The following is a 27,497-nucleotide window of genomic DNA, read 5'->3' as shown; positions in this document are numbered from 1 at the left end:
AGCCATGAGCAGTTTCACTGAGCCGACGTTTGAGTGTATAAGAGTTTGTATGTACATGCGTTGTCCCTTTAAGAAGCTACGTCAGTCAGTCAGGGTCTTAACAAGTTCTCCAACAAAAAACAATAAAAGTCCGGGAAATTTGGAGCTTTTCTTTAGCCTAATAATTACTAGGGCATTAAGTATGACTAAATAGTAATTCGCAGTTTGTATTTAGGGAATTTGAGCAACGATTTAAATGATAATTATCACTTACCTTCCGAGCGACCAAAAGACCGGTGACCAAAAGATCGGCGACCAATCGACCGTGTACCCAAACATTAACATCATACGCCACTCTCACCTGGATGAATGCTTCGAAAGAGCCAAGAGCTCTGGGAGCAGCTAAAAGGTGCGTCTCTTCTCATCATTGTGTTTTTTTCAATTGCAAAGTGTTTGAATATGCAATTTACCCGGGACGTGCTTCCACTGTAATAAAATATGTTCTAGCGCCAATAGCAACAGTATGCCTAGAAGTCAACCCACTACTCACTAACCAGATTTCAAAACTATTCTCATTCCTAATTGAATTTTCAGGGCATGTCCCCAATTCCAAATAGACTTCTGTTAATCTTCAGCATGTCAAACGACAAAAATCTGATGGCACGTTTAAATATGAGAGGCAAACCAACCAGAATGCACATTTAAAATGCCTCCATATAGCCTCCAGCACCCCCCACGACCCTTTTGAGGATAAGTGGTTCGTAAAATGAAAGAATGAATGAAATACCTACCTACTCTTATCTTAGATTGTAAAGTTATAAACCTGACCTGCTAAAATTATACAGCCGATATAAAAAAAAATATTTGGTGCATAACTTTGGAATCGAGAAAAAAAAAGCCTGTGGACTTTTGACTCTGAGCTGACATTTTACACTAATCCAGTAAACCGACTTTATCCCCAAATCTCCCATAAACAGAAGCTCCACAAGTCATTTAAGGCATTGGGATGTCTGAAATTGTAAAGAAAAAGACTCAATTGTTAGTGAAGGACTTTAAAAGGCAGAAGTGTTAGTCAACGGATGGATTTTTTTTACCGTACTGTACTGCTATTAAAGGTCTGACACCTACACAAGCGCAATAAAGAGCTCAGTAAAATAGTATTTTGTTAAGTGTAGATCTGAGGTTATGTATTTCCTGTGCCAATCGGCCAAAAACAATCATATTTCCTGCTATAATTGTAAATTTAAGTATGAAAATAACACTGGCAGCGTATGAGATGAAGAGATTGGAAGAAACCCCTACATTATAGCTCATTGGTTCAGCCCTCTTCTATGAGTGTGAGTGGGCCATTGGTGTATTTATAAGCCAGTGGGTTGGAGTATATTAACCCCCTGTGCAGCACAGAAAAAAATAAAATAAGGCAAAATGGATTCCAAGTTGTCTGTAGAAATGACAGGAGTGATGTTCACTTGATGAAAAGCACGGGTGACACTGATGTCCCGTCTTTTCGGGGAGCGTGAGAGTCTACGCTGTTATTCACCGAGGAAGCGTACGCGCAGCCCAAGTCCGTTTATATTGGGAGCTTTCACTTCCTGTATGAGGTCATAGAGCCGATAAGGCAGTCCACGCAGCTTTGCGGATCACCACACGCGGCACACCTTATCTGAGACCATATAGCTGCTGCTGTTGCAGCTGTAGGCTTTAGCAAACTCGGGGAAGTTCTGAAGGGAGCCCAGCACCCTGTTTCACACAAAATCTTTCAGTCCTTTGAACTTCTAGTCTGTTTGATGGCATGATTTGAAAGATTTCAACATTACCTGAACTCTCCTGGACTGTGGCGGTCCGATTGGATGGAACTCAAAGCATCTTCTAGTCGATAGGTTCCACACCAAATCTGACGCACAGAAACAAGAAAATATTTATTCACGATCATCCTTCCATGTAATGATTGTCCATTACCTGAGCAAAATTAAGGAAAAAGAGTTGATCGTGGTTAAGGTGAAGTCCTGGCAGCTGGGCCTCCTCACCGTGTTTCTTTACATTGTTCTTATAGGCCTGCACATATCAAATAAGACATTAGATCATTCTATCTTATCAGACTTAAATATAAGATGAAAAACTTTTTAGTATAAAGTTTAAAGTCAAATCCTTAAAAGTATCAATAGGACAAAAGGCCTATTTTGAGACAATTTTTACAAAATATTCAATTTGAAGTGCCAATTCTGACCGGTACTCGGACGTTTGGTCGCCGGACGTTTGGTCGCCGGACGTTTGGTCGCCGGTCGTTTGGTCGCCCGGAAGGTTATTGCTAATTACCATTTAAAATTGTTGCTTAAATTCCCTAAATACAAACTGCGAATTATTATTTAGTCATACTTAATGCCCTATTAATTATTAGGCTAAAGAAAAGCTCCACATTTCCCGTACTTTTATTGTGTTTTGTTGGAGAACTTGTTAAGACCCTGACTGACGTCCCTTCCTAAGGGGACAACTCATGTACATACACACTCTTATACACTCACACGTCCGCTCAGTGAAACTGCAAAGGGCCATTGTTGGCTTTGATTGATGCGTAGACCGTGTTGTTTGGTACAAGGACGTTTGGTACAAGGACGTTTGGTACAAGGACGTTTGGTTGCCGGACGTTTGGTCGCCGGACGTTTGGGTCCGGGCGACCAAACGTCCGGGCGACCAAACGTCCGGTCACGATTCTGACCATCAAGTTTTTCCTTGCGCCAATGCTCATTACCTGATAGGCGTGTCGTACTCCTCCATTGTCAGCAATGTTCTCCCCGAGGGTGTTATTACCTTTCAGCTAGAAGAGGGACGACAGAGATTGCAGTGTAAAGAGTGGAATTTCTTATTTTGCCACTCACTGTAAACAGCTTTCACTCTTTGGGATAGAAGGAATGGTTTAAAAAAGAAACATTGCCGCGGGAAAATAAAACAGAGCTGCGGGGGAGTGAGCAATCTGTCAACAGAAAAATATAAAAGAGTCGTGAGGGGGTGAGGAGACAGGCTGGAGAAGTGGGGAGTAACGGGAAATTCAAAATGGGAACGTCTGCTTGAAGTAAAGGAGGAATGGAAGGCTTGACTTACATTAAGTCCGTTGGCTAGGTCCCAAGAGAAGTTGGCATACTGATCGACGATGCATGCTGACAGTTCCAAGAACCTTTGGGCAGAGTCCTCCGTCCACCAGTCCTTCAGGTCGCCGTTTTTATCGTATTTACGACCTAAAAGAAAAGAACATATACATCACGTTGAAAATAAATGGGAAAATGTCCAGAGCTGACCGTAATCCAAAATCTGCTATGACATGCTTCAAAATGTTGGATGGTCTCTTGTCATTTTCATAATAGGAATGACATTATTTACTATCATACTGCAGGCAGTCTCAGTTTACGGCAGGACTGAGATTTAGATTAGGAATGCAATTAACTAGTATGCATGACTGCATAAAGAATGTGTTGTCTCCTAGCACAAGATACCACACTCAAATTCCTTTTTAAAATATTTTTTCTGACAAATAACTACTGCAATTATGATGTTTTAGAGTAGCTTAGCTTTTCAATTTACATCAAAACTTGAATTTTAGAACTATTTAGGTTTATAAGGCGGGTGTCAAATAAATGTGCTGAACGTCACATTCTAGCAGTTTTTTTTTAATTTCACTTGTAATGGAAATAAACTTCATCTATCCCGAGGGTCTACGTTTGTAGCAAATTAGATACTAACTGTGAAGTGGACACATAGGGGGGAAAGTGTCAATAAAATGCCAACGATGTTGTTACGATACATTGCTCATAAAATGTAGGGCGGCTATTTGGCGTTTGAGTAGGAATAATTAGAGGAATTAAAAATGTGAGCTGCAATTTAATAAACTAAATGTAATCTTGGACCATAATGGACTTTTAAATGCATTTTTTGTGACTCTCCCACTAATTTTGTGTTACAGTCATGTAACCATTGTAGCTGTTTTTTAATTAAACACCAAAGTTTACTGCCAAAATGTAAACGAACAACTTACCGATGTTGTCAAATCCATGCATAACTTCGTGGCCAATGACCATTCCGATTCCCCCGTAGTTAAGAGATGCAGGCTGGCCTTTACTGAAAAACGGCGGCTGCAGGATGCCGGCAGGGAATACTGACACCAGAGACAATAACAGAGAGTCTTGAATTCCCAAACAAAGCAAGGCCAATATACATCATAATACAGTGAATATAAAAAGTCTACACATCGCTGTTCTCAGATTTATGTGAATGGAAAATGAGGCCAGATAAAACAAAAATCTCCAAATCTCCAAATGGGAGGAAAATCCTTTTCAGCAATAGAATATAAAGATACGGTTTGACTGCATAAGTGAACCTGTGCTTCCAAGTAATGTGTCATAATTCAATTCATGATAAATAGGAGTCAGCACACCGATGCCCCTGATTAAACCAGACCCCAATCCTACTTAACATTTTTATTGTCACATCCCAAAAGCAGAAAAGGACTCTCGAGGCCCGAACATGAGACAAAGTGAAGACATTCATCATCAAGTGGATAAAATATGGTGCAACAGTGACATAATCAAAGATTGAACGTCCCTTTAAAATGAATGAAAAGATGAAAAGTTGGAGGAATTTTTGGCAGGTACTGATTATCCCGAGACGGAAACGTATTAAAAGAAGAAAAAAACATTTGAAAATGATTCTGAATCATTTATCTTGATCACATTTATTTAAAAACCTGGTTTTGGACAGGAGTGTGTAGGCTTATTGTATCCACTGTATGTGTGAAAGTGAAATAGCACGTGTGGAATACTTATGATGTTTTTTGATGAGTAGAAGGCGTTAATGATTGCTGCCCCTGACACCCACCTGGAAATGAACAAAAGCAAAGGATGATCCCAAATCTTGACATTTTATCGTAAATCAAAACATATATTTGTAAGACAAGCACTTTTAAATATTGGATTTCCTTGTTATTTTTCTCAGGCCAAATAAATCTCGCGTTTGAATGCTCTCAAAAAAAAAAATCTCCACTGCACATTGTCTTATTACTGCAATTACAGTAGCAGAATATTCATTTGTGCAAATATGGGAAAATGCCATATGTCAAATCAAAATGAAGAATGAATTCAATCTTACTCATCTTTGTTGACTTCCACTCTGAGTTTCTGCAACATTCTCTTGTTGTTGTAGGCTGCTGTGTGTACGATGTTTTCAAAGTACTCCTTTGTGCTATAGTTTAACTAACACCAACACACAAGCCATAGCGCAACCATCATCGGCAAATAATGAAATGGCCATGTTTCACGAAATAAATGCACAGGCACAATAATCTCATTGTCCACCACATTACAGAAATCGGACCAAATTGAAGGACACTCACTTCTTTGTACTCGTTGTTGAGGTATTGGTCATCCATGATGCTGTCAGAGTAGCCGATTTGTTCCCGAATAGCTCGAACCTGAGGGCAACTCATTTTTTCAAATCAATCTTAAGTCACTGTGACGTTTAAAAAAAAAAAAATCTTTCCAACCTTACCTTTTCCTCCGCTGCTTTTTTAGTGACTGCATCCATCCATGTCAGTTCCTTAAGGTTACTGATAAAGACATCCCGGATTTCTTTAATCATCTCTTCCATCTTGGGCCAAAAGAATCGAGCCAAAGAGAGGTCAATGTTTTTTTGCGTGGTTGTAAATGTTCTCACCAGGGTCACATCTTGCAAGATGTTGAGCAACAAAGTAATGAAAAATCAACCTGGTTTCAGGCATTTCAGACATGATTACCCAATTCAAGCAGCAAAGCAACATCAAGTTTGTAATTAAAATTGTAACAATGTCAGAAACAGGCCAATTGCCATTAAAAAGCAATAAAAGGCAGACAGATGTAGTGAAAATGTAATTGTTGCAATTAGCGCTAAAAAAAACACAGCGAGAGAGATCAATGTACAACTGAGTGAAAGTGTGAAGTAGGGATGGGGTCTGTGCCATCACACTGCCAACAGCAGCCAAATTGTAAATCTTCATAGTGTTTTGAGCTTTTTGGTGGGTGTGTGCTTGCCCATTTGTCAAAAATGACAGACACCGTAAATCTCAATGTCATCTCGTGGACCGTATCCAAGTTGTGGATGTGGACCTCGGACTGTGTGTATGTGTGATTTCCTCGACTGTACAACCATATGTTAGTAAATAGACTGCGGCCTCGGCACACAAAGGTCGACAGAGATTTATTTCCCAAATGATTCACGGTGACGTGAAACTCACAATGCACTAGTGTTAAGTGTAATTGAGGAACATTGCTCTTTTACTGCATCAACAATACTCAAATGTTTTAATATACTGTGCGAGCCATAACTTTGCTTACATGTGTTTTTGTTGATGTTTCGGGTTTGAATTTTGGCCCTATACCTACATCTTTTTCCAGTTATTTCTACAATATATTGCAACAAAATAAGCTTGTAATATATTTGGGGTATCCATACAGATACTCATTATCTATTTATTTTGAATCCCTTTTAAAATCCTCGTTCAACACAGGACTAAACCTAAATTTCAATTTCAATTTGGAATCCTAATCCTGGTTCAAAACAGATTTGAAACACGAATGTTACTTTGAAATCATGGTTTTAAACCTTAATCAAGTTTGATAGTTCACATTTTGACCTATAAAACTCAATCTTCTTTTAGCTAAGCATTCAATTTACCCGAATAGATGCGAATAAAAATGTGGTCAATTGTCAATCTCTTGTTGTGCAAAGTGGAATCAGCCAAGAAAATCACTGACCATCTTTTTGCTGTTGTCGGAAAACGCCTCCTGCACATATAGTCGCCCAACGGCATTGTACATGGCGCTACTGACAAACCCAACGCACTGACGCCACATAGGTTCCTCTGCCGTTGCACCATGCATTGCCTGCAGAGAAATACAAAACAACACATCTTTTAGATATAATAAACCAACCCCTCAGTGCATTACGCTATTTTGAGGAAACCAGAGATTTCAGGTTTTCCATAGACGACCTTGTGCTGTACCTTTTTGAATGCTTTCGCAGTGTCCTTGTATGCTCTGCTCAAGTGCACCACCACCTGTGAAGCGAAACCCCACATCAAGTAGTTCTGAATATCCCTGTGAGGAAAGGGATGTCATTTTAAGAAAGCTCCAATCAAATAGTAACCCCCCTTCACACCCAACCATATATATGTGTGTGAAAGTATCCATTCCAGGTTACACACCTCTTTGTGAATCGGGCCAACAGTTGGTTAAGCTTTTTAAAATAATTGGGGTTGAGGTTTATGACTTCCTCTGTGTCTGTGACAGTTATGTTGACTGTATTCATTATCTGGGCAGTGAAATAACTCCAGTTAAACGGCTTCAGAAGAATCAGGCCAACCGAAACAGGAAAAGAAGAGTACATTAGCGAGAAGGTGGGAAGGTATAAAACACTCCTATTCTTGATGAACATTGAGTTTACCATTGTTTCAACTTCAAAGGTGAAATTGGTGTTGAGATCGCAAAGTTCCATCTTATTGTAACGTAACTCCCGATCACTAGAGACGCTTGGGGGATCATTAGCCTGTTGGAAGAGAAGGAAGAGGTTAAAAGTCAACTCATTCTTTCAGTTTATCCCCAACGGTTTCTCTGAGTTGTGAGCTTAGCTGAAGGGCCAGTCCGGGAACAACAAACATCTGTTGTGTCCTTTTGTTCTCTAAATGTCAGAGCTGCAGAATAGTCATGGTGGCCTTGTCAATGTCGGCTGGGGAAGCATATGTGGCGGTGAAACAGCAAACAAGAATAAAATGTTGAAAAAAAATCAATACGAAGGAGTCAGCACATCAATAGCTTGCTATGTACTTAAAGCTACGCTTTGTGTCACAATGAATAGAGTGAAGAACATTGTTGGGAGAGATGATGTAAGGGAAGCTTTAAGTTTAAAGTCAGATAATTCTTTATTGAGCACCTTAGGGAAAGTTCAGGATTTTCAAAATGTTAGATTCTCAGTTGTTTTGTTGAAATTCTACAGAACTGGATCTTTTAGCAAGCATGCTTACCTCGGCAATGCCCCTTTCCAACTCCATTATCCGTGTCACTTCTTCTTCGACTATCGTCTCGTTGAAGGACAGACCTCGGTCTGTGCGGATCAACTTCACAAGGTCAATGGCAAACTGCTTGTATAGCCGGCACGCCTGTCAAGTGATTCAGACCCCCATTTACATTAAAATGGCATGGACTAGGACAGGGATACAAAACCAAAAATGTCTAAGAATGCTAATAACAGGAATGCGATTAAGACCCCAAATGGTTGAACTGGCAGTTTTTCGCCTGGACTGACTGAGGGCATATAGTTATTTCAAAAGCTGTTGCGGTTTTAAACATTCGGAAAATGTGAAAATGAGTCTGCTTAACCTAAATCGTCAAAACAGCCCCCTGATCCTACATAAGGAATGTAAATTTCAATAAAAAAAAATCTTAGATGGCCAGTGGTGTCGAGACTATTGCTATTTAACGCCAGATCATAACTTGCTCTTGACACATATGCTAGTTCTAATTCCAATTGCAATTCAAACACTCATCCTGCCAAGTGAAACCATTATGTACCATTTTTTTGTCAACCCTCAGTGGCCAACAAGACACGGATAGAAAAACAACAACAACCTACCTCTTCGTAAGATCCATTACAAGCATAGTGACTTTTGGACCACAAGTCCAAGGTATGCTGCTGCTCAAACTGCCAAAGAGAAAAAAAAAAACATTTTATTTATTAATTCAATTGAGTTGTTTATTCAGATTTCAGTGAGACAGCTTAAAATAAATATTTCAGACGTACATGAATGATGTGTGCTTTAGAGTCCCGCTCATCGATGTCGACGTACATGGAGACAATGAGCGGATTCTGGTATTTCACAGTCAATTTGGCTAAGACATCCTCCACACGCCATATTTTACCTGATGAAAGATACTCAATGAGAACATGTTGATTGCACAAGGATGGCCCAAAAAGTACTTTACCATAGTTGGCATCCCAGTTGTCCACAGCGATAGGCCACTCAAGCAAATCAGGCAATGACATGAGCAAAGGACCACCCCCTTTTTCTTCAGTCAAACCTTTGAAACGGGGGTAACATGAAGTTAAATAATGCCTTGCTACAGTTGATCACATTTTTACCAAGCAAAAAAAAGTTACTGAAACATTTACTTCTATTATAGACATCTGCACGCAAATGCAGCTGTAAGGTCATCATTTCAGTAAATATTTCTCATTCTCATTTTCTGAACCGCTTTATCCTCACCAGGGTTGTGGGGGGTGCTGGAGCCTATCCCAGCTGACTTTGGGCCAGAGGCGGGGGACACCCTGAATCGGTGGCCAGCCAATCGCAGGGCACAAGGAGACAAATATTTGAACTAAAAAATAGTTGTTGGTTATGAATGTGAAACAATTAGAAGCACAATAAGTATGGTGGTAAGCGAAGATGCCATTCCTCACGTTAATTGGTCTTTGAACTTTACACTGCTGCAAAAACTAGCCAATTGTGCTTCGTTAGGAACCTTGAAAAGTTGTATAATTTGATGGTAGTAAACTGAGGAGACCCTCGAGGGTTGCAGCTCCTTAGACATTTTATGGTCTAGTTAGATGTCAGATCCTTCCAGTAACTTGTTGCCAGTAATATACAAAATGAATAGAAATAGTAAATGCACCTGAAGAAGTGTTGCCTTGAGATCCAAATGTAAAAGCGCGAAACCCAAAAAATATATTCTTCAAATAATCTTTTCTCTCTGAAAAGTGACATTGTTTAATTCCAGTCTTTCCGGAAAAAAACAGCAATCCTCTAATGTGAAATTTTATAAGGAAACAAAACGCGTACTAATATTTATCTTTATCCATTCATTCATTGGTCCTTCAATCCACTTATCTTCGCAAGGGTCAAGCAATTGCTACGATGGTATACATCATTGTTTTTAACGATATTCGTGATCTTGTGGTGATGTGCGTGGCCACGAAAGACCATTAAAGTTTTGTTTAGATAAAGCTGTCTGGATTTAGAGTTTCATTTCCCTAAAGAAGCCTGCTCTCTACCAACTGTTCCAAACATCTTTTTGGGTGCTTTACCGAGCCTGTGAGATTCCTGCCTCAACAGCTGCTGCTGTTTCGATTAACCACATAAATTACTACAAGTATACCATGTCTGCATTTTGTTTTAGTGCTTAAGCTCTGAATCAGATAGTGTTTTTTCTCCAATGAGACCCAAACGTTGAATCCTTATTAAAAAGGAAAAGGCAAATTGAAGGATTGCAGTTGGTTGCCTACTTACTCTCATTGCAGCAGGACCTGTAAAGGTTCTTGGCCTTTCTGAGAGCTTCTGCTTCATCTTCCACATTTTTTTCAAGAACACCTAAAAAAGGGGGGAGAAACTTAGTAAAAGCTGCTCAGACAAAGTGTGGGAATCTTAAAATCCATAATAAATACTCTGATCCATTCAATGATCATAATTCAAACTGTGAAAAGCACAACTGGTTTCTCTTAAGGTTCCAAAAGAAACATGAAAAGAGGGCAGAGTCATAACATCACCACTTGATATATTGTGTGCCATTGTTAGACACCTGGGTTTTTTGGAGACTAGTTAGCTTAGCCTCAGGATACGCACCCTTTGTCGCTGGACTGCTCGTGAAAATGAGAGCCAATAAATAGTGAGGCGTAACTGAGAGGGTCGAGTGGGGTTTTACCAGCCTCTCGGGTGCCTCACTGCATACGCTGCCACTGTGGAAGCGTACCCGTTGAGTAAAAAAGAATAGAAGCTGCATAATTTATAGCGGAGATTCCGTTTTAGGCATGTGTAATGGCATACTTGGGAATCCATAACACGGAGTTGATGGACAGGCACGTTTGTAAAGTCAAAATTCCAATATGAAGCCCAGATGAACTCATTTATGGCTGAAGATAGTAAAAGACAAAAAGTTTGGAAAGGGAAGGGAGATTTAATGGTTATTGAACTGGAAATAATGAAATAAATGAATGAATAATACATAACTAGCAATACACTTTTTTTTCACTATTTTAAAAACTCTCTCACCTTAACATTACTAGTTGACCTGAGTACACTGCTACTATACAGTGCCATATGTCCAATTTTTCCTCAAAATATAATTGAAACGACTTCACTCCGAGTTAGTGTTCAACAAAGTTAAGTTTTGCTGAGGCTACACTTCTCTGAAATAAGTCATCAGCTTTTTAATAACAATACACGAGAGTACACCACGCCAATGACGCAGCCAAGTGACAGGACTGAAGAAAACATTACTGATATTATAGAAAGGCTGCCTCATAATTGAACGTCTGGTGCTTTTTATTTTGCACGGGGACGCAAAGGAAGACAAAGTGCAGCCTCACAACGCCGCTTTAAGGTGCGTCGTTTAACCAAAGTGCTCCTTTGCATGAACCACCATTGGAAAATAGTCTAAATTTAATTCAATATCTAATCAAAAGGTTAATTATTTCCTTTTGCTCTCCGTTTGTAAGCCTCCAGTGGACTTTCCATACTCATTCCATTTTCATTTGCACTATTTATGCTTTCATTAAATGTTAATGAAGAGGGAGCTTATACAGGGCACATGCAACTAAAGGGCACACACACATTGTGTATGTGATTGGATTAGCAACTGTCTTGGCACAAAGTCTTTTAACTGCAGTTAGGCTGTAATAAAGCATGCAAATACATCTCATGCTTATGTGCATGGTGCGATCTAAGAATTGATTTTATGTTCGTTCTAGGCATTCTGTACGCTTAAATTGAAGCATTTATACATAATTCACAATTAGGATGAAGCATAGTGGTCTTTAGGCTTAGATTAAGGTAAATCAAGTTGGAATTGACACATGGATTTAAAGGGGGACATACAATGTGATGACATTTAATCAATCCAGTGTATGAATCTTGTTCCTTTGGATATGATGTTAAAACCCTGAGGGTACGGTACACACTTGCATAATAACAACCCAGCTGGAAGCTGTTCAAATACAAAGTATAGTTTGTTAAATTCCAAACTACAGCTGACTTAAATTAACCATAACATGTCAGCGCAAGAGCTCATTAAAGTGCATCAGGTACATCAAAGCATGAATATTTTATCTGGCAGGCAATTATCATTGAACCCTCAGCGTCCATCATCAGTAAACTAATGTGATGTTAAGTGAATTGCTACCGTCAGGAGACGTAAAGCGTTTGGCAAAACGGCTGCCAGAACGTCAAGGTGACGCCATGTCTGAAGCCTGAAGTGTTGATGTGTTCCAATTCATCTCTTGTTGTTTTGTATTCCCAGCAAAGAGGAAAACATTGATTTTGGAGTGTTCGCAGGGTTATAAAATGTCCTGAATTCAAGCCAGTAGAGTGTTGCTTTAAAGGCTGGAAGCGCAGGGAAAGATTATATATGGGCCTCTAAAAAATATGACACTAAAGCAATATTTTTCAGCATCAACATGGCATTATTTCCACACTTTCGAGGGCTTCCTACCATGATGCGGCAGGCCGGATATAGCCAACGGCCCTTGAGAAAGACATCGAAAACATAAACAAGCTTGACTTCGAAGACATAAACGATGACATTCATTTTGATAGCTCCCCATAAAAGAGATGTATTGAGATTTTTCTTTTTTTCCCCAAATTTAAAACATTTCCCAAGTTTCCTGATAACCTGCATGATTAGAAGAGACAGCAATTTTTTTAAACATATGGTATCATTACAAGTCATAATTTTACCGTGGGTTGATTTGTTATATATTTCATAAACGACTTAATATATGCATGATGGCTATCTCAAATGGCTGGAAATGGACCCCTGTTGTTTTAAGAAACGTGTTAGTTCCCTACGTGGCAACCACTTCACTGCTTCATTTTTACAATTGTTTTTCAAGGTCAGTAGTTTGAGCACATTATAGAAAGTTCTGTTTTGCAATTGGCAAAAGTCCAGCCATACGTTCTTGACCCGTGTTGGACCCAGAGAGTGACTTTTGAGGGGGGCAAAACTGTTGCAGTGTTTTGTTGATGAACATGATAGAATTTGACCCAAAAAAAAGGATCTTAGGCAACTTCCACACGCAAAAATAAACATGAACATGTGTTTATATAGATCTGCTAAGCTGACAGCGTGACGGAACGATGCTTGTGATGTGGCTTTTAGTTGTTGATGAGCTGCAAGTATGGCAGAAATGCAATACATTTTTAAAGACGGGAAGGATTACAACACATTAGGACGGTTTCTTTTCTTACATTCTTGGGTTTTATTTCTCCGTAGGCTGACAGCAAAAACGAAAACTATGCAAAACATCAAGATCTGTGTTGGGCAATGTTTGTTTTGCTATTTTCTCCTCTCCCTGTTTATAATTTAATGTGTTTTAAGTCAGCCATGAAAAGAGGGAGTTATGGATAAAGTTAGTTTCTTACAAAAAACAAAATGCTAAATGGGTTAATGTGCGCCATTTATACACATCTACTACACTGAACAGACTGTCCCAAAGCATATTAGTGACAGAGAGAAAATGCAGAATTTTAGTTGAACATGTTAGTAATGGCACTTTACAAATATTAATAATGCAATTTTATTGCTGAAACCCCTTCTCTGGTGAAATGATGGAAACATTAAAAATGTTTGCAATGATGTCCTTAAACTGTGAATGTTATATTTAAATGCAGAACTAAAGAGCTGATATATAAGGAGTGAAAAAAGTTCAATTATTCCATCACCATGCTTAAACCCAAAACACTCAAATAATATTTCCACTATGAATTGAATGGAAATGCCAATAATTTATCCGAGCGTCCCAGAAAATTAGCTGAATATTTCAATTCGTAGAAATGTAAATCGGATTACTTGTATCTTAGGGCACCTCTATATGGTGCAACCTCTGAGGTTAATTATAAATGTTCAACTGTATGAGTGGATGTATAGTCTTCTATTTTTCAAACTGTCTCCAGCTGCTCCATCTCCCTAAAAAACATTATCATGTAGGAGTCGATTTCTTTTTTTAATTTAAGCCTTTAGTCCACATTGACATTTTATGGAACAGTTTCATTGAGCTGTCCAAATATAATATAGGATTCCTTATGTTGAAATTATTAAAAAGGACACCACTACCATCACCACACAAACATACACATCGTAATACTACCAGCGAGTATTTTAGTACGGATGTTTATTCGTAGATGTAATCATCCAATCTGTAAAACACGGCAAAACAACGCACACGTTTGCGATAATCTGTTTGCTCCAAGGCCATCCAGATTGCCAGATAACGTGCTGAGAAAGAACATTTGCCTTTTCCTTCCCCTCAAGAAGAGCATAATATTGTATGACTTCACAAGCAGCAGTCGTAAATTACAAATCATCCAGTATCAGCTTCTCACCTGTGAATGGAAGCCAAAGCTGACCATTAAAGCTCCAACACTGCCTCGCACTCAAATGCAAGCAAGATGAACACAATAACAATGTCCAACTCTGAATGGATTTGTAATTTAACAGTCTGAACTTTTGCTGGCCACACTTTGTATATATATATATATATATATATATATATATATATATATATATATATATATATATATATATATATATATATATATATATATATATATATATATATATATATATATATATATATATATATATATATATATATATATATATATATATATATGTGTATGTATGTGTATATATATATATATGTATATGTATGTGTGTATATATATATATGTGTGTATATGTGTATGTGTGTATATATGTGTATATATGTATGTATATGTGTATATATATGTGTGTGTATATGTATGTATATATATATATATATATATATATATATATATATATATATATATATACTCATATATATACACATACATATATATGTATAGGTATATATATGTATATGTGTATGTATATATACATGTGTATATATACACGCACACATACACATACATACCATCTTACCTCTAAATGACTAAACTTAAATAGAACAACTTGATGGATTGAACTTTGACAGATAGTGACATTCGTAAGTCAAACAAATCAAGACGATGATAACATTTCAACCTCAAAAACAACATCAAAAAGAGAATCGTTGGAAAATTATTAATAACAAAGGAGCATATTAAAGGGTGTGTGTTTTGAAAGTTCCAACAGGAACTAGGAATAGGAATAAATGCCTAGCAAAAGCCAGTCATCAACAAACCATGCCGTATAAGTGCAAAAACGAGCTAATTCAACACTGATCACCAGTGGAAACATTCCAGCCACCTGTGGATTTGCCAGTACACTAAAACAACTCCGACCACAAAGCCCCACACTTGTGTTAATAGTGTGTTTTTTGATATGTCTCCAATTATTGGAGAAGCCAGAAATCACCCTGATTGGCAGCACACTTTAGTTTAGATTTAGTCCTTCAGACAGTTGGCTCCATGCTGACTGTAATTTGACAGCGGTGACCTCGAAGCTGCTCAAACGACCCTCTCACTTACTACAACTGTACGTCATAGGGTGAGGAAGAATGTAATACCAGTCCGCTTGTATCCGCTGCGTTGCTAAAGAAACGCACTGATCCAGCCTGCGGTGGAGCCTTTGTGCTCACTCAGCGGATCGAGCAGCGCATCGGTATTTGTGACTGCTACGGAGCTTCACCTTGTCAATTGACGTTCACTTTAATTACAGAATAAATGGAATCCTCAATCTTTTTCTCTCATTAATATTTCAAGTCAAACTAGGCATATGCCTTTTTTAATTGGCTTTATTCACATCAAAGAGTGAAATGCCCTGTTCCAATATAATGTAAATATAATATATTTGGATAGAATATCAGGATGAACCATAATGCCTAATAACATGATTTTTATTTTTAAAGATAGATTGAGCATGTCTAAACCTTTTGAATGTTCAAATTTCTAATGTTTCTGTACTTTTTGCACGATTTCCAGGTGCTTTATCCACAAAAAGATGTTGTTTTATGACGATGATGATTATTTAATTACAAAATAGTTGGTAGTCCTCTTCATGAGTGTGTCATAATTTATCATTACAGCAAAAATTGACCATAACTACTTAAGTTCTTCATTCTGGCAAGTGGTGGATTATCAGCCACTGTTAAAGAACAAATTAAATGTGAAGATATCTGATTTTTTTCTGATTTAATATTAAACATCTCAATTATTACATTTGAAATTGCATCACAACCTTGTTTTCCCCTTGATGAATGCAGTAAAGCTATTGGTCGGTTAATTTGGGAGAAAAATAATAGGCACTGACCACTTGACTATAATAGATGCAATCTTTAAAATTGCTCAGATAAAAGAAAATCTCTTTTTTGGGTCATCATCCAGACATGGATCCATATTCTCAATGGGTTTTCTATCTATTGTGGGACCTGGCTAGTTGCCAGCCAATGACATATGACAAATAAACACAGAAGCAATCAAACTATCTTTACATTTTTAGACAATTTATACTTCAGTGAACTTGTATTTGGAACATGAATGGAAGCTGCAGTAAAAACAGTAAAGGAACTAAAACCCCATCTCACAGAGAACAGGGGATAAAGACAGGAGGGCCAGAGCCCAGATTCGAACCCTGAAACTCAGGAATGTGAATCAGAAATGGTGCCCATAATTCATTAAAAAGAGCTGACATTTTAACAGTCTCTGAGGCGCCGCATCATCCACAAAATAGGTTGGATTCTTTTTTTCTAGTCATGTAACACGAAACCAAGCATTTGCCGCTGGTTGCTAGGAAGGATTTAAAGGCTTGACAACCTACGGATCGATTGCTTTGTACTGTCATTGGTCGAAACAGCAATGAGAAAAAAAATGTGTACACTTCACTGCCCTGTAGTGGAATTCAACCACATAAACAACGAATTACTTTCGCCAGACATATAGTGAGCCTGCAATTGGCTGGCAACCTATTCAGCACGGACCCCGCCTACTGCCCATAGTTAGGTGGGTAGACTCCCGCACACCCCGCGTTATGGAGGATGAATGAATGAGGTTAAAGGTCAAAAAGATCAGAATAGGTACTTTGGAATACTGCAAGAACGAATGAAGATCATCACATTTGCAGGATTTTCTTGGAATATAAAACTGAAAAGGGGAATAAAATTTGGGGGTAATGAAGTCCAAGGTCTAAAGCAGGGGTGGTCAATGAAAAGCCACACTCACTGCAGACCTTTGTGGAATAGTTTTCCAACCCCTGGTCTAAAATCACAGAGGTTAGAAAGGGGATTTAATGACAAATGAAAAACGGATAAAGGGTTTATAATCAAAATGTCCACGTGTCTTTACCTTTGAGGACAACGGTCAGTTCATCTCGCAGGACAACAAAGGTGCTGTATCTTGAGCTGGTTTCGGGGATTATATTCTTTTTTATCCATCCCCCGCAAGCATATTGGTAAAAGTTGTCACAAGGATCAACACTGGAATCCATGTTCTCGATCAGGCGAGCCGCTGCATATAGGACATTATTAAAAATTGAATAAGTGAGGAAAAGAATAAAAATCTGAAATTCACGTACATTGGATAAAAATACAGCCAGAATGGGCATTTCCGGTTCTAGGTTTATTATATTACTCGTACAGAAAAAAAAGTAAACGTATGAAAAATGATTTTGTTCCTTTTCTAAAAAAAAGTCCTGAAACACTACATTAAAAAAATCTGTCAATTAAAACTCCTTCACAACTCTTGATCTTTTGCTAAATATGAGTAAACTTCCATTTGGTTCTCAAAATGAAAGTAGTACCTGAGCAACTAACTCCTCTTTCTCAAGATGTATCAGTTACACTAAAGGTAATATTTGTATAATCTCGATGTTGAAAAAAAAAATCCAGGAATTCAGATGTAAACCTACTCTTAATACCGCCTGAAAAAACTTTAGATACACTTTCCATTGTTATTCAGTGAAACTATGCTCCCCTGCTTCAACTATTAAGTCTTGACTAAACTACGAGAATGTGGATTATCACAAAATGTGCTCACACTGAGGAGAAAACGTTCAAATTTCAAAGGGAGACATTTGAGTATATTTGAAGACCTCTTAAAACACCATGCATTCGGGTAAAAACTGTGAACTAGCTTTCTCCTATGGAACCAACCAGTCATCCTTTTCCCTCTATTTCATTGTTTATTATTAAAAAAGACAAAAACAACCAGGATTTTGGTAGACAGAAAATTAACAAAAGAAGGACCTAACACGTTCTTTGTCATCATCGTCTTTAGAGTTAGACCAAAGGACTCGATGATTTGGACCACCGGCCTTTCCCCTTAGCGCCTAGCACCCAAACACAATGTTTCACGCTCTACTGGTACATTGAAAAACGTACATATACAGAAGTCCACTTGAAAACAAACTACCCTTTTGCCTGTCAGAGACAAATACACTAATAAAACACACACACACACACATGTTGAATATAATTTTGTTGTCGGCTTCTTTGGATGTGGATTTTGAAGTGAGAACCACCCAGATAGGAGCATTTGGCAGACATTACAGAAATAGGCCATTGGTCTGCACAAAGCCAGTTACTGAACTCGTATTAGTCGTGTTTTTTGTCAATATCACCTGTTTCTCTTTAACTTTGTGTAATGTTTCAAGAAAAAAACAAAGGCAAACTTCTTACCTGATCGAGTGCAGTCAGCTGTAGTACAGATTTCAGCTACAGAGAAACACAAAAGAAATCATTTATGGCCATGAAATGAAAATATCAATTCACAAATTGTTTTGTCCCACACAAACTGGAATGTTACATACTTTCCACGCCTCATTGCACGTATTTGTTCAATGACACCTATCCTATTCGGTTCAATTCAGTTTTATTCTTCTCTGTTCTCTTCTACTCTGCTGTATACTTTAGTATTGCGGTCCATTCTATTCTTAGGTACAAAGTGGAAGATTAGGCACAGCATATGTATACATGCACTATTCAATATTTAGAATATTTGTCCTATTTTGGGTATATTTGATATACTGTTCATATCACTGTAATGTGTTTATATTAATTCCATTCTATTCTTGGGTACAAAATGGAAGATTATGCACAGCATATGTATACATGCACTATTCAATATTTAGAATATTTGTCCTATTTAGGGTATATTTGCTATACTGTTTATCACTGTAATCTGTTTATATTTATTCCATTCCATTATATTCTTGGGTACAAAATGAAAGATTATGCACAGTATATGGATACAGGCACTATTCAATAATTATAATATTTGTCCTATTTTGGGTATATTTGATATACTGTTGATCTCACTGTAATGTTATAGTCCTTTGATATATTATGACCAAATTTGGGCTTTATAATACAGTATGTTTTCAATGGAAGTTTTGAACAAAGGAACAAATGAGGTTGCACTAATCTCGAATAAATTCTTTGAGTGTTTTATGGTGAGTAAACAGGAGTCATTAGAGATTACGTTGGACATCGAAAGTGTTCCACACCGCTGCTATTACTATTGTTCTGTGCTTAAACAGCAGCCACTCGTCAGTAGAACGTATCAGTGCTCTTCAGTGTGCTCCTTCAAGGTCCCTGCACACATTTTGTGGAATGAGGCCCATGAGGCCCACCCTGAAACGCTCTCAAAAGTCCACTACCCCTAATGCTTTCTAACTGGCGCTTAGCTGGGGTGCGGGGGGGTGACACTCACCAGTCTGTTGAGTGGCAAAGACGATGATAAGGGCCACGACAATGATCAATAGCAAGGCGACAACGGCGATGAGCCCGACCTCCCTAGAGGTCCACCGGCGTTTTTTGGCCGTCTTAGGGACGTTGTTTTCAGTCATTGTCAGTTCTTCACTTTCTGCAGACAATTGTAAGGAATCACCTGAAGAACACATTCACACAACAAAAGTTAGATAGATTGAACATTTCGACAAGCAAAACACGTTCTCTACATTCAAGTGTATAGTACTTTTTAGTATACAATCTTCAAGAAAATGATCCTGTTTTGAAGAGGCAATGAAAGAAATGTTTAAAAATTGGCAGTTCACTTCTTGACCACAGAATGAAAAACGTGGTGAAAAAAACAACGGATAGTTAGATCGAAAACTTCCTCCTGCTGCTTGCTAAACAGCATTGTTTTCCTCTCTGGGGCTAAAGTGAGAACTTTGCAAAGTCTATGTAAAAAGCAGGAAAGTATCTTTGAAGGCAATTAATCCGTAATCTCCCAGCATGCACTCACACCATCACTGCTCTCGCACACACGCAGGCAGGCCTCAAAGCTGTAGTGTTTTCTTCTCTTTCTCTCATACATACTTTTTAAAGCTGGTGTCATAAGGAGACAACACTCACTGTGGGTCTTTCCATATGCTCACCAAGATGAGGGCACCACACAGGCAGAGGACAAAGCCTCCTGGCTTCCTTTGAGCAAATAAAAAGACGCACACACACACAATATCCATAATCCCATGCATCAAACATAGGAGTAGAATGTAAAAACGTATTTCCTTTGTGTTGTTGACTACACTTCAGAGTATTATGAAGTCAACATTCTTATCCATAGGGATGATTGGCCATTTTGAGGGCAGGAAGTTTCCAAGCAGGGGGATTCATCAGGGTTTAAAGAAGACCCTGCCATGGAAGTTGTACTTTAAAGGAGTCAAAGAATGCTTGGGTGTGCAGGAATTGCAGTTTAAGGCATTGGGGTCTATTTTGGTTTGAAGGCAGCACTCTTGGAATTTTATTACTACGCCAAACTTGCTCCACGTTTTGGAATTTGGTTGAGTTGTGCCAAGATAGAGTGCGATTCCTTGAAGGTAAGCCTGGTTGATCTAAAATAGGGCCATTCAGCAACATACCAAAGAGGATCCCTGTTTAAAAAATATGAGAGCACATTACAGGGCAGCATTTATACCACATGTGTCAAAGTGGCGGCCCGGGGGCCAAATCTGGCCCGCCGCATCATTTTGTGTGGCCCGGGAAAGTAAACCATGAGTGCCGACTTTCTGTTTTAGGATCAAATTAAAATGAAGAGTATAGATATATATTAAATTTCCTGATTTTCCCCCTTTTAAATCAATAATTGTAATTTTTTAATCATTTTTTCTGTGTTTTTAGTTCAAAAATCATTTTGTAAAATCTAACTGAATATTCAGGGCTTTTAATCCAGTTCTTTTAATCAATTTATATAAAAAAATCTAAATACTATATCTAAAATGGTACTGCCCACGTGAAATCAAGTTGACGTTAAAGCGGCCCGCGAACCAAACCGAGTCTGACACCCTTGATTTATACTGTCTCGTTATAATGACATAAAATGATTGGCTATATTTTGAACAAGTCAAGTCATTAAGCAAAAATGTGACTAACCAAATCTGCATTGTTTTTACCAAGGGAAGGTGATTTCCAAACAATTCAACAAATAGGGAAAATGTATAGGTTGCTAACCCAATAAATACCTCATTATTTTAAGACAGACACAATCTGCTGTAGTCATCAAAACACATGGAGGTTTGTTTAGAATTGAATTGTAGGCCATATTCGATTTTTATGGGCATTCATCCCTAAAGATTCTAGGTTGGCTATTGATGGCAGAAAGCCTCAGAGGTATATATTTTTCACTTGAGTATGCATCCTTTAAGTTCACAGAAATCCAAGCGGAAGTCCGTCTATCGCTCTTTTATCGCCCTCGTCTTGACTTAAAGAGAGACAAACAAGGAAATGAATTTAAACATCCTGTGCAATCTCCCCGGACGAAAAGAGGAGGCGGAGGATGGGGAGGTCAGATCTTTTTGACTTTATTTTCTCGTCTGGAGGCAAAACACAGAACGGTGACAGCCTAGGCGTCCCGTGGCTGCAATGAAACAGTGTGTGTTTGTGTGTATGGGGGGCTGCGCGCACACGCGTGTGTGTACGTCAACGTCTGCTCGCATTGTTCTGCCTCCCCATCCTGATTCATTGCGTGCCAAGAAATGAAATGCAGATGCAATGAAGTTTATACAAACAGAACAGTGAAGGCCCGGCGAGGGAATGTGCGGAAAGAAAGACAAGGATGGAGGAGGTGTACAAACCAAGTGGGACACCGACAGCCTCTAAATCACGTTCAAAGGCAATTGCCTCACACTGAGCTGAGGCATGTATGGTATGGATCTTATGGGCCAATCAGAGCATGTCACTCATTCGCCATCACCCTCGCTGGCAAATGTGTTTTTACACCGAAATTGGATACAGTGAAACCTCGAAAGTGCTGCACAGTTAAATGTAAACTGTGAAGTTGTTAGACTTTCAAGTTGTTTTGATTTTAAGGTGTCATTCATCGCACATAATGACGTGGATGTTTTCGTTTCAAACCAGTGATAAAACTTTTATGGAGATTTCACATTATTATTGATAGCTGATGTTGAGTTGAGTAAGACAGCGTATTAATTTTAAAAATTAAAAAAAATCAAACCTAAACAGAGGTTGCAAAACTTCCCCTCATGAGTAGCATTGTGACTGAACCCAACTACAATTTCACGCAGTGTGTTGAATTCAGCAGTTAGTTTTCAAGAGTGGTCAATTGTGCCTGCTAAAATTGCTGTGATTCAAAATGTGAACATTACTAGAAACACTGTCATTCATGATTTAAACACCAGGCACAATGTATCTCAGAGGAAAAATGACGAGGAACGACTGTTGCTTCAAACAACTAAAGTGAAGTGAAAGAGATGAATAGATCGGCCAACAGAATTGAAGCAATCTTGCTGCATTAGTGCAGACCAGCTATCAGCGGATAGACAACTAAATGCACACTGTGATTGCACCGTCTACTATATGATCACTGCGCCATCAAAATGGTCAACAGAGACTTTTATCTTGTTCCTTTCTTTAAACATGTACATCAGAAGGGACTAAAATACGATACTTCCATGCAAACGGCCAATATAAAAGACGCCATGATGTATTCTGATCCGATTTTATTTGATTGGAATTAGTCAGGTATGTGTTTTGTGTACATGGAAAAAAAACGCAGGAGTTCACTCTATATTTGTATGGTATTGATCAATTACAGTATACTGTACCTTCTTTGCTGTGTATAAGTCAAGATACTGTGAAAGCTGTGCACTGAAAAATGGATGACAAAGGCCTTTGCCAGTGCCTGAAGTGGGTACCAAATTTTATGAATCCCTTCTCCCACTCCACAGGCCCACTATGCTGACTCGTGATTCTTGGATTGTTCGGAAAAGCCCATTAGGATGTAATATCCAAGTCCTGTTAGTGGTGGGCAATTCGGCAATATTAGTTCGTTATAAACTTAAACATGTTAACAATCTCATGAAGCCGAAAGATTGTTAAAACCTAAAAGAATGTAAAAACCTCCATTATAATGATAATTGTCATTCTATATTGTAAGATTGTTGTATACAAATAACTGCTTTTGCACCAGGCCACTATTGGACCTGGTACTCGGACGTTTGGTCGCTGGACTTTTGGTCGCCGGACGTTTGGTCGCCCGGAAGGTTATTGATAATTACCATTTAAAATTGTTGCTCAAATTCCCTAAATAAAAACTGCGAATTATTATTTAGTCATACTTAATGCCCTATTAATTATTAGGCTAAAGAAAAGCTCCAAATGTACCGTACTTTTATTGTGTTTTGTTGGAAAACTTGTTAAGACCCTGGCTGACGTCCCTTCCTAAGGGGACAACTCATGTACATACAAACTCTTATACACTCACTCGTCGGCTCAGTGAAACTGCTCAGGGCCATTGTTGGCTTTTATTTATGCATAGACCGTGTTGTTTTACCTTGTTTTGTCGCCGGACTTTTGGTCGCTGGGCGTTTGGTCGCCGGTTGTTTGGGTCCGGGCGACCAAACGTCCGGTCACGGTTGGACCTCGCCACAACCTAATGAAGTAGTTAGTCATGAAAACGAGGGACGGGGGGTAAAAACAGCCAATCAATGAGAAAGAAAACACAAGTGAGTTCACAGAGGACAGAGCAGCAAGTGTTTTTGGAATCTATAGTTTATCACACTGATCGTTTTATTTAAGGAGACCCCAAAGTTTCCAAGCTCCCCCGTCTGACTTTCTACCAAAATATCCAAAACATAATCACTCCCCATGTCTCGTGGGGCCTCTGCAACTACTTCAAAATTAAAAGCTATCATTCACCAGGACACCTGAAAAACACCCATACACTCCTACCAGCACCCACACCCCCCACACACCCACGTCCAGACATTTTATAGACTACATTCATGCGAGCCATTAACATGTCATGCACTTAATTGAACTGCTCTAATAGTCATAGGAATGTGTGCTAGTTTAAGATGAAATAACCTCTTGTGTAGGACTTGTGACTCGTAGCTGCTGCTGCCTAAAATTGAAATCACTCTTATTTGCAAAATCAATCATCAAAATTAGAGTTGTCTTCATCCTATAATGGGATTTAAAACACAGCGATCGTGTACGTTTTTTGAAATCTTGTTTTTTCCTTTGCATATTTAGATGAATTACAATATGCTACATAAAGTACTGCTGTCTCATTATTACGACACAGTCAGCACCTTCCAATTACCGGTTGGAGAAAACCAAATGAGAACAACAAAACCAACATAGATTATTTACAATTGAAATTAGCACTTCCCAGTGGAACAGGGTGTACCTGTCATTCAAGAGTCCAATTAGACTGCACAGTTTATGTATCTCCCGTCACAGTTGAATTGAAATGGGTGGGGTTTCAGTCTGTTTCTCTGGAAAATTTGTCAAACTGTCTGTTCAACAACTATGCATCTGCCCAAAATTGAATGGAGTTGACTGCCAAAAGTCAGTGAAGTCTGGTTCCTACTATACCAAGTGGCAATTCCACTTTTAATCTACGGGACACCGGTCTATCCACTGTACCACCGTTAAGACTGAGTGTGCTAGGAATCCATGCTGTAGGTGTTACAAGTCTACAAGTAATTTCCACAGGAGAAGCAGCCCTGTGGCCATATAAAACTTTTAATATATAGTCCCCTTACATCCCCTAAGACCCAAAGTATCACACACCCCACGAGGGCACTGGAATGTTAATTTTTATGAGGGAAAAAAAGCCACTGGGGGGAAAGAATACATAAACGTTGCCATTAAAGTTTTAATTGTGGGCACCCCCATCAAGACCCTGACTCACCCCCAGGAACTTGAACAATACCTGCCCAATACCTCTTTCTTCAAATATTTTGAGCAATTTTGAGTTTTACAACTTGCCAGTAAAAGTATAATTTTTCATATTTTCAATATTGCTTATCTACAAGAGGCTACCTATGCTGTTTCCAGTTGAGAGGTGGGATGCACATGGACTATTAAACAGCCACTCGCTGAGTACATGTGGATAAAGAGCCACACCCACTTATTCACATTTTTAGTATGCTTAGTATGGTTTAATGTTCATATTTTTGAAATGTTTCAGGATGTCAGAAAACCACAGGGTCAGAGAGATCATGTACCCCCTTTATAGGAACGCCACGTTCAAACCCCCAACCCTACAACTGTAAGGCAGTTATGCTAACCACATAAAAATGCCTCTCTTTTGTCTATCATGTGACTGAACCATTTGAATGAACGAATCAGACTCCTGAGATGGAAATGCAACATTGTTTATTTTACTAATTTTTATTTGTACTATCAACACAAAAAAAAACACCTGACTGGTTATTGAATTACATTAGAATTATTCATTAATTATAGGCTAGATTCCATCATTTTCCACACTCCCGACAATTGCCGGGGGTGCTAGAGCCTATCCCAGCCAACTCTGGGCACCAAGCAGGGAACACCCAGAATCAGTGGTCAGCCAATCGCAGAGCACAAGGAGAGGGACAACCATTCACACTAGGGACAATTTAGAATATTCAACTAGCTAACCATGCATGTTTTTGGAATGTGGGAGGAAACTGGAGTACCTGGAGAAAACCCACACCAGCCCAGGGAGCACATGCAAACTCCAGAGAGTCAGAACCCACCTGGGGTCACACCCTCCACCCCAGAACTGTGATTCCGACGCTCAAGATTCAAGGTGTTTTTTAAAATAAAAAAAAACACTTTTGTTCACTGCCTTATTTTATCATGCCAAACACCCCAACATATAATATCCCTTCCTATTCTTTTGTCCAAATATATTTCTTAAAACAACAGACCTAAAACTAAATCTGACATTTGCCCCAAACTTGACAAAGCAAAGAAAGAAAAAACTTTGGGCGCACTCATGACTCACTCATGCAATAATAAAATAAAAATGAATAAATAATATTAATAACAATACAAACTAAAGTGGTCCAAAAAGAACGATCCGTTGCAGCCCATACGATGATGACACGTCTGATCTCCAATGCACATCTTTTTTTTTTAATTTCCACGAATCAACTAGTGTACAACGTCCCCTCGCCAACACGCCAATACCCCACGCGTCCACGCACATTCCACCCAAATCGGCAGTAGCGCAACTTACCGGACGCGTCGGTAAATTTGGCGACGATGCTATAAACGGGCATCCCATCCGCTCGTTACACGTCCATCAAATTGGCTCAGGAGGAGGAGGAAGAGACGCAAAGAGCAGGTTCCCTCGCTCGCTCGTCCTCGTCCGCACGCATCTGACGCCTTCCTACCCAGCCTCCGGACTGCGCACACGCACGCACGCACACGCACACGCAAGCCCACGATCGCCACTACTACCTGCTGGGTGCAAACAAGTAAGGCGTGCACGCGGTAGGATTAGGGCAAAACGAGAGGAAGAGTTGCCAGATGAGTGGAAAACGGACTCTTGTGCAGGTCAGGTGCGAGCTGCAAACCCTTTGAAGCCACCATCACACACACATTCACACAGTCGTGCATAGCCAAACACACACACACACACACACACACACGCACACACGCTCACGCAGTCGCGCATAGCTAAACACACCTACACTCCCCAGAGTAAAGCGCTCAAAGGCTGGGAAATATGATGGCTCAGATTAATTAAGAGCAAAATAAATACATGAAAATGAGTCATTGGTGGCGTTAGTCAATTTAAAAGTAATACATAATATTACACATTATATATTATTCTCAGAAACAGTAATGCCTTCCATCACTGTATTGTTCCCTAAATAAAAGTAGTCATGTTACCAGTGAGTTTTGTTCCATCATTCTTTTCATGTATTTCATCAGGAAAATGGCTATGTCGTTAAGCGGTGTAATTTTTTGGTGTTGAAACATTATTTTCGTAATTATTATACGTCTAAGAAATAATGACACTAGTACTTAAAAATACTTTCAGCAGCTATTTTTAAACATTCATACTAGGTATTGCCATTCCCTTTACGTTTCAGGCCAGAAGATGCTGTTGATGGTAATAGTTCTGGTCTGAAATGACTAAATATACTTTACATTGCTTATCAGAATTAAAGAGTAGATCAAGATATCCTAAAAAAAAATCTCACATTCCATTTTTTTGTATACTAGGTAAGCCACAACTAGCCTTTGGCTTCCAGGCTTTTGACGAAAGTCACCTAGGAGACAATGGAGCGGTTGTAATGTAAATCATTTCTCATTTG

At 38.8% G+C, this 27,497-nt stretch overlaps 1 protein-coding gene across 1 annotated transcript; it reads right to left on the bottom strand.

Annotated features, from left to right (window-relative positions):
• Positions 1–26,735, bottom strand: LOC144083108 (neprilysin-like). The gene is made up of 23 exons (XM_077610632.1): positions 26,411–26,735; positions 19,649–19,825; positions 18,616–18,651; positions 17,285–17,446; positions 10,280–10,360; positions 8,979–9,074; positions 8,797–8,915; positions 8,629–8,697; positions 8,021–8,155; positions 7,444–7,545; positions 7,205–7,341; positions 7,004–7,097; positions 6,756–6,884; positions 5,515–5,613; positions 5,360–5,437; positions 5,116–5,219; positions 4,790–4,845; positions 4,007–4,126; positions 3,079–3,212; positions 2,729–2,794; positions 1,939–2,034; positions 1,797–1,873; positions 1–1,719 (listed from the first exon to the last, which is right to left on the bottom strand). The coding sequence occupies exons 1-23, from the start codon at positions 26,451–26,453 to the stop codon at positions 1,620–1,622; spliced, it is 2,310 nt and encodes a 769-aa protein (XP_077466758.1). The 5' UTR covers positions 26,454–26,735; the 3' UTR covers positions 1–1,619.
• Positions 26,736–27,497: the final 762 nt, after the last annotated feature.

Source organism: Stigmatopora argus, chromosome 10, assembly GCF_051989625.1.
Source record: "Stigmatopora argus isolate UIUO_Sarg chromosome 10, RoL_Sarg_1.0, whole genome shotgun sequence".
In the NCBI taxonomy this organism is placed as follows: domain Eukaryota; kingdom Metazoa; phylum Chordata; class Actinopteri; order Syngnathiformes; family Syngnathidae; genus Stigmatopora; species Stigmatopora argus.
This window is presented reverse-complemented; position numbering and strand designations above follow the sequence as displayed.

Excerpts from the sequence above, each read along its gene's own strand:
- LOC144083108 (XM_077610632.1), bottom strand. The coding sequence starts at position 26,453 with ATGCCCGTTTATAGCATCGTCGCCAAATTTACCGACGCGTCCG. Across the intron at positions 7,546-8,020 it reads TGGAAAGGGGCATTGCCGAG|GCTAATGATCCCCCAAGCGT; the intron begins GTAAGCATGCTT and ends CTCTTCCAACAG. Across the intron at positions 7,342-7,443 it reads CCTTTGAAGTTGAAACAATG|CCGTTTAACTGGAGTTATTT; the intron begins GTAAACTCAATG and ends ATTCTTCTGAAG.